This window comes from Podarcis pityusensis (assembly GCF_964106645.2).
Source record: "Podarcis pityusensis genome assembly, chromosome: 5".
In the NCBI taxonomy this organism is placed as follows: Eukaryota; Metazoa; Chordata; class Lepidosauria; order Squamata; family Lacertidae; genus Podarcis; species Podarcis pityusensis.
Window position 1 is genome coordinate 8,676,884 of NC_138032.1, and position 15,588 is coordinate 8,692,471.

Here is a 15,588-nt window from a genome sequence, read left to right on the forward strand (position 1 = left end):
AATTGGGCAGATAACTGCTCAAGTAACATCGGGTGCAGGTAAACAACTTTTATGTACCTGGGAGTATGTAAAATAAACATACCAGTACGTAGGATTTGGGTAAATAAACCTTTTTAGGATTGCAATATAGGTCTTTCTCTCTTTTTGGCCACATTTCCAACATTAACATTAGGAAATGATTTGCTGCTGCTACTACTACTACTAATTTATTATTTATACCCTGCCCATCTAGCTGGGCTTCCCCAGCCACACTGGGCAGCTTCCAACAAAATATTAAACTACCGTAATACATCAAACATTAAAAGCTTCCCTAAACAGGGCTGCCTTCAGATGTCTTTTAAAGATAAGATAGCTGCTTATTTCCTTCACATCTGATAGGAGGGCATTCACAAGGCGGGTGCCACTGCCGAGAAGGCCCTCTGCCTGGTCCCTGTAACTTGGCTTCTCGCAGTGAGGGAACCATCAGAAGGCCCTCGGCGCTGGACCCCAGCGTCCGGGCAGAACGATGGGGGTGGAGACGCTCCTTCAGGTATACTGGACTGAGGCCGTTTAGGGCTTTAAAGGTCAGCACCAACACTTTGAATTGTGCTCGGAAATGTACTGTTAGTTATTAACGCTGCCACATGTTTTCAGCAGAATTCAGCTGGTTTAAAGTGAAGGCCTTTCATGTAGCTGGGAGTAAGCAAACAAAAATGCCTAAGAATTGGGTAGAGCCTCTTGATCTCAGCGTCATGGGTTTGTGAGCCCCATGTTGGGCAAAAGATGCCTGCATTGCCGTGGGTTGGACTGTTACCCTACAAAGGGGGGTCTGGAAGTACGACGGTCCTCTTTAGCCAAAAAAAGTCAGCAGCATCGTGAAAAGAGTTCATATTTATTGAGGGCCGCAGCGAGAATAAGTGGTCCAGAGGAATTCTCCAAATTCTGGAACCCGAATACAAAATTCAAGACACTTTTATAACAATTGCATGTGGGATCACCTCATCCTTTTCAGCAATATGATTGGATAACAGAATGCATGGACAGCTTGTGGACGCCTAAAACAAATTTCACTGGTCAGAACAGCCTGCTCCTAATTGCTATGGCAACGGGTATCTTTAAGCAATGGTCATACAAAATGTGCCTTTTTCTGCTATCTGCTACATGAAGATTTGCATGGGTCAGGAGAATTTATGGTTCTCCTGGCATCGATGCCAGCCCCCAGTCTTCTGCGGAAGGCCAGTGAGCTCTTGGCATGTTTTACTGACCTGATAAGGTGAAGTGAGAGGCCCATGGTGGGTGCAGTCTCAGCAAAAGACAGAGAGCATTAGTGTGCTTGGTTCTGACATACTTCCTGGGCTGCAACATCTCCCTGGGTCCCACGACATCTCCCTGGGTCCCATCTACCTGGGTCCCAGATCATGACACCCACATATCAGAGATGACTCTCGTGGTCCCTTCCAACTCCACAGTTCTGTGGTTCTAGATAGTCTGGCAGTGATAATTAACATCACTTTTAGGCGTGGCAAATGGTGTTTTCCTCCCATTCTTGCCACAATCTCCCACTGAGATTCAAATTATTATTAATAATAATAAAAATAATAATACCCCGCCCATCTGACTGGATTTCCCCAGCCACTGTGGGCGGCTCCCAAAAGAATATTAAAAACATGATAAAACATTAAAAATTAAAAAGTGCTGCCTTCAGATGTCTTCTAAAAGTCAGATAGTTATTTATTTCCTTGACATCTGATGGTGAAGGAGCACATTACAATATAATTGTTATTATTATCCTTTTTTTTTTAAAAATGATATTTATTGAGAATTTTAAGATTACAAAGAAACAAAGAAAAAGAAGAAGGAGAAAAACAAGTAACATTTAAACAATACAAATCAATAAAAAAACAAGGTCAAAAAGAGAAAAAAACAAAACACATGATACATCAAAATCAAAAAGCAAAAATAAACAAAAAATTTAAAAACAGATCCAATATTCCGAAATCATTAACTGTCATTACCTTGTTTCATCGACCTCCTCACACCTCCCTTTTTTGTATTCTAGTTATTAATTATCTCAGCAAATCCTTTCCATCTTTCATAATATTCTGTCATTAAATTACCTTAATCTATTTTAACCTTATCTTACCATAAAAAGCCCTAAAACTTAAATCTTATTTATACCAAATTCTCTTAACCATGACATATTCTTACATAATTCTTTTTAACATTTCTGCTAAATCCAAATAATTTCATTCCAACATTTTTCTAATACTCTTTACTTTTACAAGATTTTCCTAAATAAATTGTTTAAAACTTTCTTCCAATCTTCATCCAACGTCTCTTCCTCCTGGTCTCGGGTTTTGTCAGTCCTTTCTATCATCCATCTAGTCCATCAAACTGGTAACCTTATGTCCGAGGCCCTTAGATCTCTTCCATGTCCCATCCGCAGATCTTCTTCATATTTATACCTGTACTTTACTTTGTCTTCTGCTCCTTTCACTCGGGGAGACTCCAGCTTGACAATATTTTTGTCCCTTCTCGACAGATCAGCCCCTTTTCCATAGTCAACACTGAACTCCATGTGGTATTTAAAAGCATGTTTTAAGGTCCCTCCAAAGTTAAGGGCCCCCACAACTCCGAACTCCTCCCGGCCCAAAGCCAGACTTGAAAGGTCAAAACATCCCTGCATAGGGGGGTCTATCCAGCCCCCCATCTCCAAGCCAAACAAAACTCTATCTCTCCAAATCTGGCTTTTTCCAGGTTCATTCGTCAAGTCCAACAACTCATGTTCCTGCTGGGCCACAGTTCCCTCCATCTCTGCCTCACGAGGTCCAGCAACAACCTCCTCCCTCATCTGATCTGTCAAAGCACACTCCTGAATTAATTCCTGAGTGGGTTCTATGTAGGTACCCACTGCCTGTCCAAAATTTCCGATCCCAACAGTCATCAAATCCATCTTCTCATGTAACTGTTCCAATAAAGCACTTGTCTTGCAAAAGGCAAGCACCAGAGCCTCCGAGTACATTCTTGTTGAAGGTCAGAGTCTGGTCCCACGATCTTAATCTATTGCAGCTGCAAAGCTCCCCAGTTCGGATTTAATAACAGTTTCACAAGCTCCCTCTAAGGGAAAAAGCTTCTATTTGTATCCATCTCTTTTAAAAAAAAAAAAAAAAAGCAGATCTAACAACAAAGTTTCCTTTTTCAGATATTTTGTCAATATTTTGTTCCTTTTAGATGTGAAGGGGAACAATGGAATCAATATGTTTCTCTTCTTTTAACTATCTGTCAAAAACGTTTGTCTATAGTCAATGAACTTCCCGAGGACGTCTGTCCTGACACCCCGCTCCCAGGTTCAGGACGGTGGAGAATTGCTTTTCTTTACTTTGTCTTCTGCAGGTTTAAACAGTCCAGAAAAAGGACTGTTTCCAGGTCTGCTTCCAAGGGGGGTTCAGTGATTTTAAATGATGAAAATTGATCCTTTACAGACGATTTTCTAAACTCTAGCTTGCCGTGTCTTTGCTTCAATCTATTTACAAAAAGCGGAAGGCAGACTTCCTGTTTAGTCCTTCCCGCTTCAGTGCCAAATTAAAAGAAATTTCTTATTCCAATTTTCCGTTCTACTCATGGGCAGTTATTTAAACTCCAATTGTCCACAGGAAAAAGTCAGCGCTCTCCGGCAACAGCAATGCGGCTTCACTCCGTGAAAGAAGCAGTTGATTCAAAGCACCGCGCCACTCACCCCACGTCGCTCCGGATCCCCGAAACCGGGTTTCCCCGCGAGTAGGGGGGGGCGCAAAGGTGCCGGCCGAATCCCACGTCCACAGGCTTCTCCCGCCTGTGGTTTCTGATGGGTCTCCGCCTCGCTGTGGCGGTTCAGACCCTGTTTTCCATGGAGCGGATTCCTCCCGATCGGAGGATATCCGCCATTGCCAGAGGAAGTCTATAATCGTTGTTATTATTATCCTAAAAGGGGAGGTTTCTACCAGAAGGACATGCTTAAATGTTACAGTGCAAATGGGCCTCTCGTTGGAATGTCAAGCTTGGGCGGATAGAGATAAGGAACAAGGATTTATTGTAATACCAGGATGAGGGAGGTTGCAGGAAGGAGGGAGGGAAGACTAAGACCTTACATGGTAATAGGAACTTATTATAAGTTTCGATTTTCCAGAAATCAGGTGACTTACAAGAGATCAGGTGGTATTCAAATCTATATAAAGGGGGCACACCCTGATTGGGTGTGCAGGTTGCGTACTGATCGCCCTGTATCTTTGTTTTGCATATGCACTTCAAATAAAAATCCTGTTAATAACCTGCAAGGACGTTTTGTCACTTTGTGTGAATCTGTGCTTCAGGGACCCAATAGCAGATATGTGTGGTCCTTCAATGGGAGGGAGGGCGCCACTACCGAAAAGGCCCTCTGCCTGGTTCCCTGTAACCTCACTTCTCGCAGTGAGGGAACCTTCAGAAAGCTCTCAGAGCTGGACCTCAGTGTCCAGGCTGAACGATGGGGGTGGAGGCGCTCCTTCAGGTATACTGGGCCAAGGCTGTTTAGGGCTTTAAAGGTCAGCACCAACACTTGTATAGTGTGCGTTGGTTAGGTAATAAGTTCGCTTCCAGGCCACGCTCCTATACACACTTGCCTCTGGTGTGTAACAGAACATCTTCATCAGAAACAGTGTGCCTTGCTTCTCAGTAAACCTGGGAAAGATTGCACCATAGATCTTGTATCCGGCCCCTGCGCAGAATTTATATAACAAGTGGTTAGTTTGGCACCATTATTGCTAGATGTTTTCTGCGGACTTCAATCTGAAGCCAAGGACGTGGGTTCAGAGCTGGTTAGAAAATCACATTTTCAGCCTGTGAACACAACCTTCTAATCATTGACTCACTGTTTGCAGTTTGCATGACCAGGTTCAAAGGTGTTGGCCACGGTGAGGAAGAAGAGCAAATATTAGTGACTTACCTCAAAAGTATATAAAGAAACCTCAGTGTACTGCAAAGCCTGCTCTTCCAGAGGGGCTGCAGAATCTCCCTCCCTGGTACCCAGGCCTTTCCAAAATGGCCCTTTTAATTTCCTTCCTGGTCGGGATACAGGTATTGTGTTCCTTAGCTGGTCTTCCACCTCGTCCAGGACAGCTACCAAGACCACCACTGACAGGACTGCTCTCCCCAGGGTGCAATAATTCTGTAGTCAAAGCAGCTGCAGCTCAGGCCCTAGACTGGATCAATTCCCATGAAAAAACGGGGTACGTGCTTGGTCTTCAGCGAATCTTTGATGCCCGGCAACTTCCGCAGGTAAGCAGCTACCCTGGTTCTGACTTTGCTCTCTACATTGCAGTCGGGGACAACCACCTTCCAAAACATCAGATAAAAGAGGGGGAGATGAGGGGGAGCCATTGTCCTATCTATTGAGTGGTCACTCCAAACCAGGAGTAGCTAACATTTTGCCCTCCTGATGCTGGAATTGTAGAATTGCAGAGCTTGTAAGGGATCCTAAGGGTCATCTAGTCCAACCCCCTAGAATACAGGAATCTCAGCTAGACAGATGGCCAACCAACCTCTGCTTCAGCCCATCCCAGATCTGCCTGCATCTTCCAGCACTGGCCTCCCCGTGGCTTCAGTTGTACAGAATGAAAGCTGCAGCCTGTATAATATTTACTGAATTCTAGCTGAGAATTGCTCCATTTTAAAAGAGGAGAAACTGAGGCAGAGGAATAAGCAAGTGTTGGGGCGGATGCAATAGTCCTGGGTGCTATTATCATATCTTCTTCTTTGGCGATCGCTTGTAGCCAAGTAAGATTGTCTTCCACAAACACAGTTTTAACAGTGGGTCCGTAAGTGGCTGTGGAGGCCAGTTCTGGATCCACATAACCTTCCATAGTGGGGACATAGGTTTCCAGACGAGAGTTGATCATGTTGAGGGTTTGCCAAGGGTGCCTTTCTCTTAGCACCTTTCTCCCTTTCGTCCTGAGTTTGAGCGTCTTCAAAGCCTTTACACCTTTGGTAAAGGCTGTTCTCCAATTGCAGCACTCACAGGCCAGTGTTTCCCAGTTGCTGGTATTTATACTACATTTTTAAAAGTTTGCCTTGAGAGAGTCTTTAAACCTTCTTTGTTGACCACCAGCACAGGGATTAGCATATGCTCTCAGAAAGGAGGACCTGGCTGCAGGCATTTTTAGAACACCAAAACATAACTCTAAGAGCCATTATTTATTGGGGGGGGGGGACTTTTTAGTTTAGTTGTGAGACCCTTTTCTTTAAAGGTTTAGAATAAGTGGTTGCAAAGGAAGCAGCTGTTTGAATAAATGGTTGCAAAAGGAGGCATTTTGGATCTTTGTGATCCTTGAAATCCCAGGAGAACGAAAGTCTAAGGCTGTAGTCAAAACTTACATGGAATAACTCTGTTGACATCAATGTTAAATTTACTTAGTTCTACAGAAATTGTTTTGTGTGAAAGGCAGCCAGCCAGGCTTGCCTTTTCAAATTCTGCTCTGTCTTGTGCTGCAAAGGGTTTCGTCTTCTTATTGTCTTTCGTCTTCTATAGGAGCCTGAAGTCTCTAAGTATTTTCTCACCTTGGATGTGCTGGAAACCGTGTGCCATGTTCTCAGTGGAAAACAGGCAAAGGATTGCAGTTTCAGAAGCACCCATGAGACAGTAAGTATCTGATCTGCCAAGTTCAGAAAAGGACTGAACACGCTAAGTTTTGTTTTTAAGCTAGGAATGCCTCCAGACGGCCACTATTTGGTGGGAGGAATTCAAGTGCATACTAGGAAACTTAAAAAGGTAAAGGTAAAGGGACCCCTGACCATTAGGTCCAGTTGCAGATTACTCTGGAATTGTGTGCTCCTCTCGCTTTACTGGCCGAAGGAGCCAGCATACAGCTTCTGAGTCATGTGGCCAGCATAACTAAGCCGCTTCTGGTGAACCAGAACAGCACACGGAAACGCCGTTTACCTTCCCGCCAGAGTGGTACCTATTTATCTACTTGCACTTTGACATGCTTTTGAACTGCTAGGTTGGCAGGAGCAGGGACCGAGCAATGGGAGCTCACTCTGTTGTGGGGATTCGAACCGCCGACCTTCTGATCGGCAAGCCCTAGGCTCTGTGGTTTAATCCACAGCAACACCCACTGTGCAATTAAAGTGGATGAAATTTCACTGTCACCCTAGAGCAGCGGTTTTCATCCAGTGTGCCGTGGCACCCTGGGGTGCCTGGATTGATGTTCATGGGTGCCACGGGCAACACTGGCCTCTGTCCTTCTTTCCTTCCCTCCCTCCTCTGATGACTTCATGTGTCTCTGCCTCCCAAAGGCTTGCACAGCTGTTTGTTGCAGCAGCCCTGGCTACAAGCTCCACAGGAGAATGGTGCCTCTGGGGCTGGCCAGGAGGTTCTGGTTGCCAGGAGTCAATGTGGCCTCGGAGTAAGGTTCTGGCCTCACAATCACCTTTGGCCAGTCTCTGTCAGGTTGCTAAGGCTGGGGGCATCCTCTTTCCAGGCCTCTGTGGGGTGGCGTGAGGAGGCACCTCTCTTTGGGGCAGTGGCGGCTGCTGTTCAGAGGACTCCAAAGGAGAAAGGAGAAGAGAGGAGGCTGCAGGAACCCTCCACAAGGGAGCGTGTTCAAAAAAGGGGTGAGAGGCTGCTGGCTCTGCAGGCAAGGAGTGAAATAACTGGGGTCCTGAGCTGCACAGGGTGCCACAGAAAGAATGTAGTTGGTCAACGGAGCCATGAGCTCAAAAAAGGTTGAAAACCTATGTCCTAGCAGCAAGTCTGGTTTCAAAAGAAAATGACTTTGTACAATCATCTGGAAGAGCTTTGCGAAGTCAGGATCTGGTGCGACCTGAAAAGATCTATAGTGTATTTCAGATTTGAATTGCTTCACAAGAAAGGTTAAGGGGTTCACATCACCCACATTCTGCACATGTCTGCACGGTTCCCTTTCTCTCCCCCAAAGCCTTCACCAAATACAAAGAAAATTCTAGTGAGGGAAGCAGATGCCAGTGGCAGTATAGAGTGTGGTGAGATGATTTGGGACTGTGGGAAAGGGGCAGGATCCTGCTGTTTTTAGAGTAGCCCCATTGGGGAGGGAGGTGTAATAGATCATTCTGCCCAGAGAGTACTGCCAGGCCAGGGCTTAATTTGAAAACAGGCCACTGAAATATCATATATTGGTCATTGGCCACAGATGTGTTGTTGTTTTAATTTACTGGTGACTTCTGGGAAAGGGCAAATCCAGACTAAATTGGGGAGGGAATACAGACTGTCATTTTGAGGCCAGTGAAACTGAGTGGAAACTGCAAAACACAAACAAAAAAACAAAAACTTGCATGCATGGAGAGCTAGAGAGAAGTAATAACAAATAATATCAGTCCAAATAAACAAAAAAAAATTAAAAATGTCCAGTAGCACCTTTGAGACCAACTAAGTTTGTTCTAGGTATAAGCTTTCATGTGCATGCACACTTCTTCAGATACTCAGATTAAAAATAAGAATATTATAATATTATATTATAAAAATAATATCAGATTTTGCAAGGGGGGAGTGATTCTGCATTGCAAGTTGGGGGCTAAGCTGACTCCTTGGTCTGCAAAAGGTGAAGGTTTCTGGTTTGGCAAAACAAATCAGTTCTACAAACATCACTTACCTTTCTGTTGCTCCAGGTCTATGGGCAGTGCAAAGTAACAGTTTACGCTGATAACCACGGGAAGGTTTCTCAGCTGTGTTCCTACGACTGCGTTTTACGCCCACGTATGTATTTCTATACATTTGCTTGAATTAACGTTTGTAAGGAAATTCATAAGGTAAAGGTAAAGGGACCCCTGACCATTAGGTCCAGCCATGACCGACTCTGGGGTTGCGGCGCTCATCTCGCTTTATTGGCCGAGGGAGCCGGCGCACAGCTTCCGGGTCATGTGGCCAGCATGACTAAGCCGCTTCTGGCGAACCAGAGCAGTGCATGGAAACGCCGTTTACCTTCCCGCCAGAGTGGTACCTATTTATCTACTCGCACTTTGATGTGCTTTTGAACTGCTAGGTTGGCAGAAGCAGGGACCGAGCAACGGGAGCTCACCCCGTCGCGGGGATTCAAACCGCCGACCTTCTGATTGGCAAATCCTAGGTTCTGTGGTTTAACCCACAGCGCCACCCGCGTCCCCACTGTAACACATAGGAAGTAACAAACCAGAAAGGATGCTCGATAAAACTGAAGGTCCACGAGCAAACCAAAGACGTGTCTTTATTTAACAAGATTAAGAAGCAAAGGCCTTTTGCGACTTCTGCTTGCCCACTAATTTACTGGCCTGTGTAAAGGAACATTTAGCTGTGCAAGTCCAACTATGCTTGTTTGTTTTCTAAATAGTTTCATCAAGGGCTATCGCAAAAGTTTGTCCTGACTGCCCAGTTCCCGGGGACCCAACTGAAGCCAGGTTCCAGGAGGCGGCGGCAGAGAGCCTTGCCAAATTCAACTTAGAAAACAACCATGCTCATTATTTTGCCCTCCTCAACGTCACCAAGGCACGGTCACAGGTAAGTTTGCGACTGGACATCCTTGAAAGCAGGAACAGGGAAGCTGTGGCCTTCTGGATCTCGCTGGACCACAACTCCCATAATCCCTGATCCTTGGCCATGCTGACTCTGGCTGATGGGAGTTGGAGTCTAACAAATACCTGGAAGACTGCAGCGTTGCCATTTAGAGGGGAAGTTTTCTCCATCACGCACGCCCCCATTCGTCACAGGATAGTTGATTTCGTTGCCTAGAGGCCTTCTTGCTATCTATAAGCCACAAATAACTGGAAATTCCATGTTTGGGGGCACAGTACTTTCTAATACCAGCATGATGGCATGGTTGGGACTTAGGAGACCAGGGTTCAAAGCCCCACTCATCCACGAAGCTCACAGGGTCACCTTCTCTCAGTCTAACCTACCTCACAGGGTTGTCGTAAGGTTAAAATGAAGAGGAGAAGAAGCTTCAGCTCCTTGGAGAAAAAAATGGATATAAAAGTAGCACTCTCCTGGTGTGCCCCGCGGAGGACCTTAAGGTCCATAAATAACAACACTTTGGAGGTCCCAAACCTCAAGGAGGTTAGATTGGTTTCAGCTAAGGCCAGGGCCTTTTCAGCCCTGGCCCCGACTTGGTGGAATGCTCTGTCACAAGAGACTGGGGCCCTGCGGGATTTGACATCTTTCCGCAGGGCCTGCAAGACGAAGCTGTTCCGCCTGGCCTTTGGCTTAGACTCACTCTGACCCCTTATATGGGATTTGGTATATAATTTTTCCCTTGGCTTTTTTGCTGGCCCATGTAGGACCAGCATGGATAGCTGGCTCGGGTGAATATCTGATGTTTCCTCCCTTTATGGCCTTGATTTATGGGCTACTACTAAAATGAGGCTGCATTTTAAGCTGTATTTTAATTAACTGTTTGTTTGTTGTTGTTGTTTCTATTACATTTTATTGTAATTTTATTGTAATTCATATTTGGTGTTAGCTGCCCTGAGCCCGGCCCTGGCTGGGGAGGGCGGGGTATAAATAAATAAAAATTATTATCATTATTATTATTAATTGCACCAGTTGCTGGGGAGCAAGGCGGAGGGCCAACAGGAATGTAAGAGGGCTGTTGTCTTCTATCTTGCTTGCACTTCATCCAGACGACACAGACTGCTCTAACCCGTTGCCTCTGCCCTTTTGCACAGTGGGTTATTGGGCCTTCGAACTCAGTAGAATATACGATCCAGGAGACATCTTGCACCAAAGGCAAGGGTGTCCCCGACATCTCCAATTGCGAATTCCTCCCACGTGAAACGGCCGTGAGTATTCCTTCACTTGGTGCTGATTTTTTGGGGGTTTTGTTTTTTTGTTTTTTTGGTACCCCGCCCATCTGGCTGGGCTTCCCCAGCCACACTGGGCGGCTTCCCAAAAAAATATTAAAATACTCTAATACATCAAACATTAAAAGCTTCCCTGAACAGGGCTGCCTTCAGATGTCTTCTAAAAGTCTCGTAGTTGTTGTTCTCTTTGACATCTGGTGGGAGGGCGTTCCACAGGGAGGGCGCCACTACCGAGAAGGCCCTCTGCCTGGTTCTCTGTAACTTGGCTTCTCGCAGTAAGGGAACCGCCAGAAGGCCCTCGGTGCTGGACCTCAGTGTCCGGGTAGAACGATGGGGGGGGAGATGCTCCTTCAGGTATACAGGACCGAGGCCGTTTAGGGCTTTAAAGGTCAGCACCAACACTTTGAATTGTGCTCGGAAACGTACTGGGAGCCAATGTAGGTCTTTTAAGACCAGTGTTATGTGGTCTTGACGGCCGCTCCCAGTCACCAGTCTAGCTGCCACGTTCTGGATTAGTTGTAGTTTCCGGGTCACCTTCAAAGGTAGCCCCACGTAGAGCGCATTGCAGTAGTCCAAGCGGGAGATAACCAGAGCATGTACCACTCTGGCGAGGCAGTCCGCAGGCAGATAGGGTCTCAGCCTGCATACCAGATGGAGCTGGTAAACAGCTGCCCTGGACACAGATTTGACCTGTGCCTCCATGGACAGCTGCGAGTCCAAAATGACTCCCACGCTGCGCACCTGGTCCTTCAGGGGCACAGTTACCCCATTCAGGACCAGGGAATCCTCCACACCTGCCCGCCTCCTGTCCCCCAAGAACAGTACTTCTGTCTTGTCAGGATTCAACCTCAATCTGTTAGCCTCCATCCAACCTCCAACCGCCTCCAGGCACTCACACAGGACCTTCACCGCCTTCACTGGTTCTGATTTGAAAGAGAGGTAGAGCTGGGTATCATCCGCATACTGATGAACACCCAGCCCAAACCCCCTGATGATCTCTCCCAGCAGCTGGATATAGATGTTGAAAGGGACATCCGTTAGCTAGGGATGATGGGAGTTGCAGTCCAAATACAGCTGGAGACTCAAGTTTGGCAAACCCAGAAGCAGAACATTTTTGCACCATCCCCCCCCCCCTTCTTCTCCAAAGATATGAGTAGAGAGCATAAGAAGAACTGTCCTTGACAACTCCAGACTCCCCATTCATGCCCTGGATGTTTGCCTAAAGCGATCCCTGATCATTAGGTCCAGTCATGACCGACTCTGGGGTTGCGGCGCTCATCTCACTTTATTGGCCGAGGGAGCCGGCGTACAGCTTCTGGGTCATGTGGCCAGCACGACTAAGCCGCTTCTGGCGAACCAGAGCAGCACATGGAACCTCCTTTTACCTTCCCGCCGGAGTGGTACCTATTTATCTACTTGCACTTTGATGTGCTTTCGAACTGCTAGGTTGGCAGGAGCAGGGACCGAGCAACGGGAGCTCACCCCGTCACGGGGATTCGAACCGCTGACCTTCTGATCGGCAAGCCCTAGGCTCAGTGGTTTAGACCACAGCGCCACCCACGTCCCTTTTGGGTGTTTGCCTAAGCCTCCAGGCTTTCTACTGTGGGTATAGAGCGCTATGCACATCATCATTATTATTATTACACAGTTGGACTTGTGCACGTGGTTGCCACTATCCCTCCCTGTCTCTCAATCTCTGGTGAATGCGCAACTGAGACACACGTCGCCAACCTTTTTTGGGCATATGGACCCATTTGCAACCTGGAGAACCTGTTGCGGGCGCCATGCACATGCCACAGCTCCCCACACCCCAGCTGCAACCTCCTCCCTCACCCCCCAAGTTGCATCCCACACCCAAGTTAGGCTTTCATTGGCTAAAGAAGGCTTCTGCCAAGCCTAATTTCAGTAGAAGTGTGGGAATGGGAACGTGCGGGTGCCAGAGAAAAATATTGTGTTTGGAAGTACATTGTTGACCTGTGGCCATCCCAGCTCCATCACATTCGCTCCAAGGACGGAAAGGTTCCCCACGACCGCTTTAGTTATTAGAACCTAAAGTCTAGGCAGGCTTGTTTTTTTTATCGCTCGTGCTTTCCTGATGGAGGGATCTGGTTTATTTCGTAGGAGACAGGCCTGTGCAGAGGTTCCGTGGTAAACAGCCAGGTAGATCATCAGAAGTATGTCAGTGCACAGTGTGAACTCTACCCCCCAAAGGTATGTGGCTCAGTTGGGCATATAATAATAATAATTTATTATTTATACCCCACCAATCTGGCTGGGTTTCCCCAGCCACACTGGGCAGCTCCCAACAGAGTATTAAAAACAGGATAAAACATCAAACTTTGAAAAATTCCCTGAACAGGGCTGCCTTCAGATGTCTACTAAACGTCAGGTAGTTGTTTATTTCTTTGACATCTGCTGGGAGGGTGTTCCACAAGGCGGGCGCCACTACCAAGAAGGCCCTCTGTCTGGTTCCCTGTAACTTGGCTTCTCGCAGTGAGGGAACCGCCAGAAGGTCCTCGGTGCTGGACCTCAGTGTCTGGGCAGAATGATGGGGGTGGAGACACTTCTTCAGGTATACTGGGCCGAGGCCATTTAGGGCTTTAAAGTTCAGCAACAACACTATGAATTGTGCTCGGAAATGTACTGGAAGCCAATGTAGGTCCTTCAGAACTGGTGTTATGTGGTCTTGCCAGCCACTCCCAGTCACCAGTCTAGCTGCCGCATTATTTTCTGGAAGTAATAACCCACAGTAAATGAGCATATGCAAGGCATTTATATCATGGGTTCGTAGAGCTGGAGGGGGTCTAAAGCGTCATCAACTCCCTGCAATGCAGGAATCACAGCGAAGGAATCCCTGACACACGGCCACCCAATGTCTGTTTACAATCCTTCAGCGAAGGAGAATCCATCACCTTCTGAGGTAGCTCATTCCACTGTCAAACATCTCTTCCTGTCAGAAAGAGCCTCCTAATTTTTAGTCGCCTGCTAAATGAAACTGGGCAGAATCAGCCAACAACAGAAACCCCAATAAGAATATCCTTTGAAAACACCAGATTGAATGTGTTAAAGCTCAGAGCTTAAAACCTCCAGGAGAACAAAATGGTATTTTTCACCTGGTGCTGAAAAGATATCAGCTCTGGTGCCAGGGAAGGCTCTCAGGTGAGGATGTTCCACGAATTTCCCACTGCCCAATCCCTGGGTGCCATCCACTCTGGGAAGCTGGAGGAAAGCCTTGGTCGCCAACCAGTAGAACTAAGACAGCTTTCCGGGTCATGTGGCCAGCATGACCAAACCGCTTCTGGTGCAACGGAACACCGTGACGGAAACCAGAGCAGTGCACAGAAACGCTGTTTACCTTCCTGCTGCAGCAGTACCTATTTATCTACTTGCACTGGTGTGCTTTCAAACTGCTAGGTTGGCAGAAGCTGGGACAGAGCAACGGGAGCTCACCCCATTGTGCGGATTCGAACCGCCGACCTTCCAATCAGCAAGCCCAAGAGGCTCAGTGGTTTAGACCACAGCGCCACCCGCTTTGGGTGGAAGATAAGTCCCAATAAATGCATACGTATATAAAGATGGGAAAAAATTGCAAAGTGATTCAGAATGAACAATTCTAATATTTTTTTCCCTATTAGCCACTCAACACGGATGATCAGAATCCACAACCTGGACCTAAACCTGGGCAGGAAGGACACCGCGAAGATCACAAAAGCAGTGAAGAACTCCATCACCAGAAAGGGCATGGACACGGCCATGGCCACGATCATGGTCACAGTCAGGGTCATGGTCACAGTCATGGCCACGGCCACGGCCACGGCCACGGCCACGGCAATCGCCGCCACCACCACAAACATCACGGGAACCACTCGCATGAGCACCAGAGTCCACCAGGCCAGCCAGAAACACTGGGCCGTGTGGTTGTTCTCCCTCCTTCAAACGAACATGTATCTCTACATTCCCTGCCAGAAATTCAACCTGAACAATTAGATGGGGAACCCGTTCCCCCCGGGGCAGAGAGCCCAACAGGAACCCCTCAAGTCAACCGCCCTGATATACATGGTGCTCCGGGCAAACCACTGGCTAAGCCAAACATCTTTGCATTCCCTGTTGGGTTTTCAAACTCAGCTACGTGTCCAGGAGACAGCACAATAACTATCCCTGGTGTTGAGCTGCCCCAAAGGCCTGTGATAAAATTGCCCCCAGAGCCCAAGAAGGCCTAACGTTTGGGTACTGTAGAATCCCCAAAAGCTATTCAACATGTGGTACCACTTCCTCACAGCATGAGAGGAGCGGTTTTGGAGGAGGAAGGGAAGGGAGGAGGAGAAAAAGATGGTCATTATAATCTCTCACCACAAAAGGTAATAATAAAAAAATTCCAACTGGTTGTGCAGTGAATTGACACAAAGGGCACCAGAGGAATCTTTGTGGTACTAATGTTAGTGCTTTGCCAAATGAGCTCCCTCTTATAGTATTCCCATGCTGTTTGGACCAAAGTCCACAGAGGGAAGGAATGACTGACAGTGAATAGGGAGCCCATCTTGGGCCTTATAGCATCCCAAAAGCAACACTTGAAAAGCCCCAAACGTTCACAGCTCAGCTGTGCATTCTTTAGTCCCTGCGGGGGGGTGGGATAATTTCATGAATCTAAACAACATGGTGGCCAGAGATTTCTGTTTTTCCTTTCTTTTCTCCGCCCATCCCTGACCTCCTTGTCCTTGTGAATGTGAGAAGAACGACGTTTTCTCTGCTGCAAGGAAGCTTAACAATACTCAATAAACGAGCGGTGTGACA

At 47.0% G+C, this 15,588-nt stretch overlaps 1 protein-coding gene across 1 annotated transcript; it reads left to right on the plus strand.

Moving 5' to 3' along the window:
- The first annotated feature begins 4,975 nt into the window (after positions 1-4,975).
- On the plus strand, positions 4,976-15,588 carry FETUB (fetuin B). The gene is made up of 7 exons (XM_081007261.1): positions 4,976-5,271; positions 6,521-6,631; positions 8,635-8,722; positions 9,333-9,499; positions 10,663-10,776; positions 12,919-13,008; positions 14,433-15,588. Exons 1-7 carry the CDS (start codon positions 5,035-5,037, stop codon positions 15,015-15,017), a joined length of 1,392 nt encoding a protein of 463 aa, XP_080863387.1. The 5' UTR covers positions 4,976-5,034; the 3' UTR covers positions 15,018-15,588.

Bases quoted from the DNA above. Each gene is read 5' to 3' on its own strand.
- FETUB (XM_081007261.1), top strand. From the start codon at position 5,035: ATGGCCCTTTTAATTTCCTTCCTGGTCGGGATACAGGTATTGTGTTCC. The intron at 5,272-6,520 runs GTAAGCAGCTAC...CGTCTTCTATAG, and splicing joins ATGCCCGGCAACTTCCGCAG to GAGCCTGAAGTCTCTAAGTA. The intron at 10,777-12,918 runs GTGAGTATTCCT...TTTATTTCGTAG, and splicing joins TCCTCCCACGTGAAACGGCC to GAGACAGGCCTGTGCAGAGG.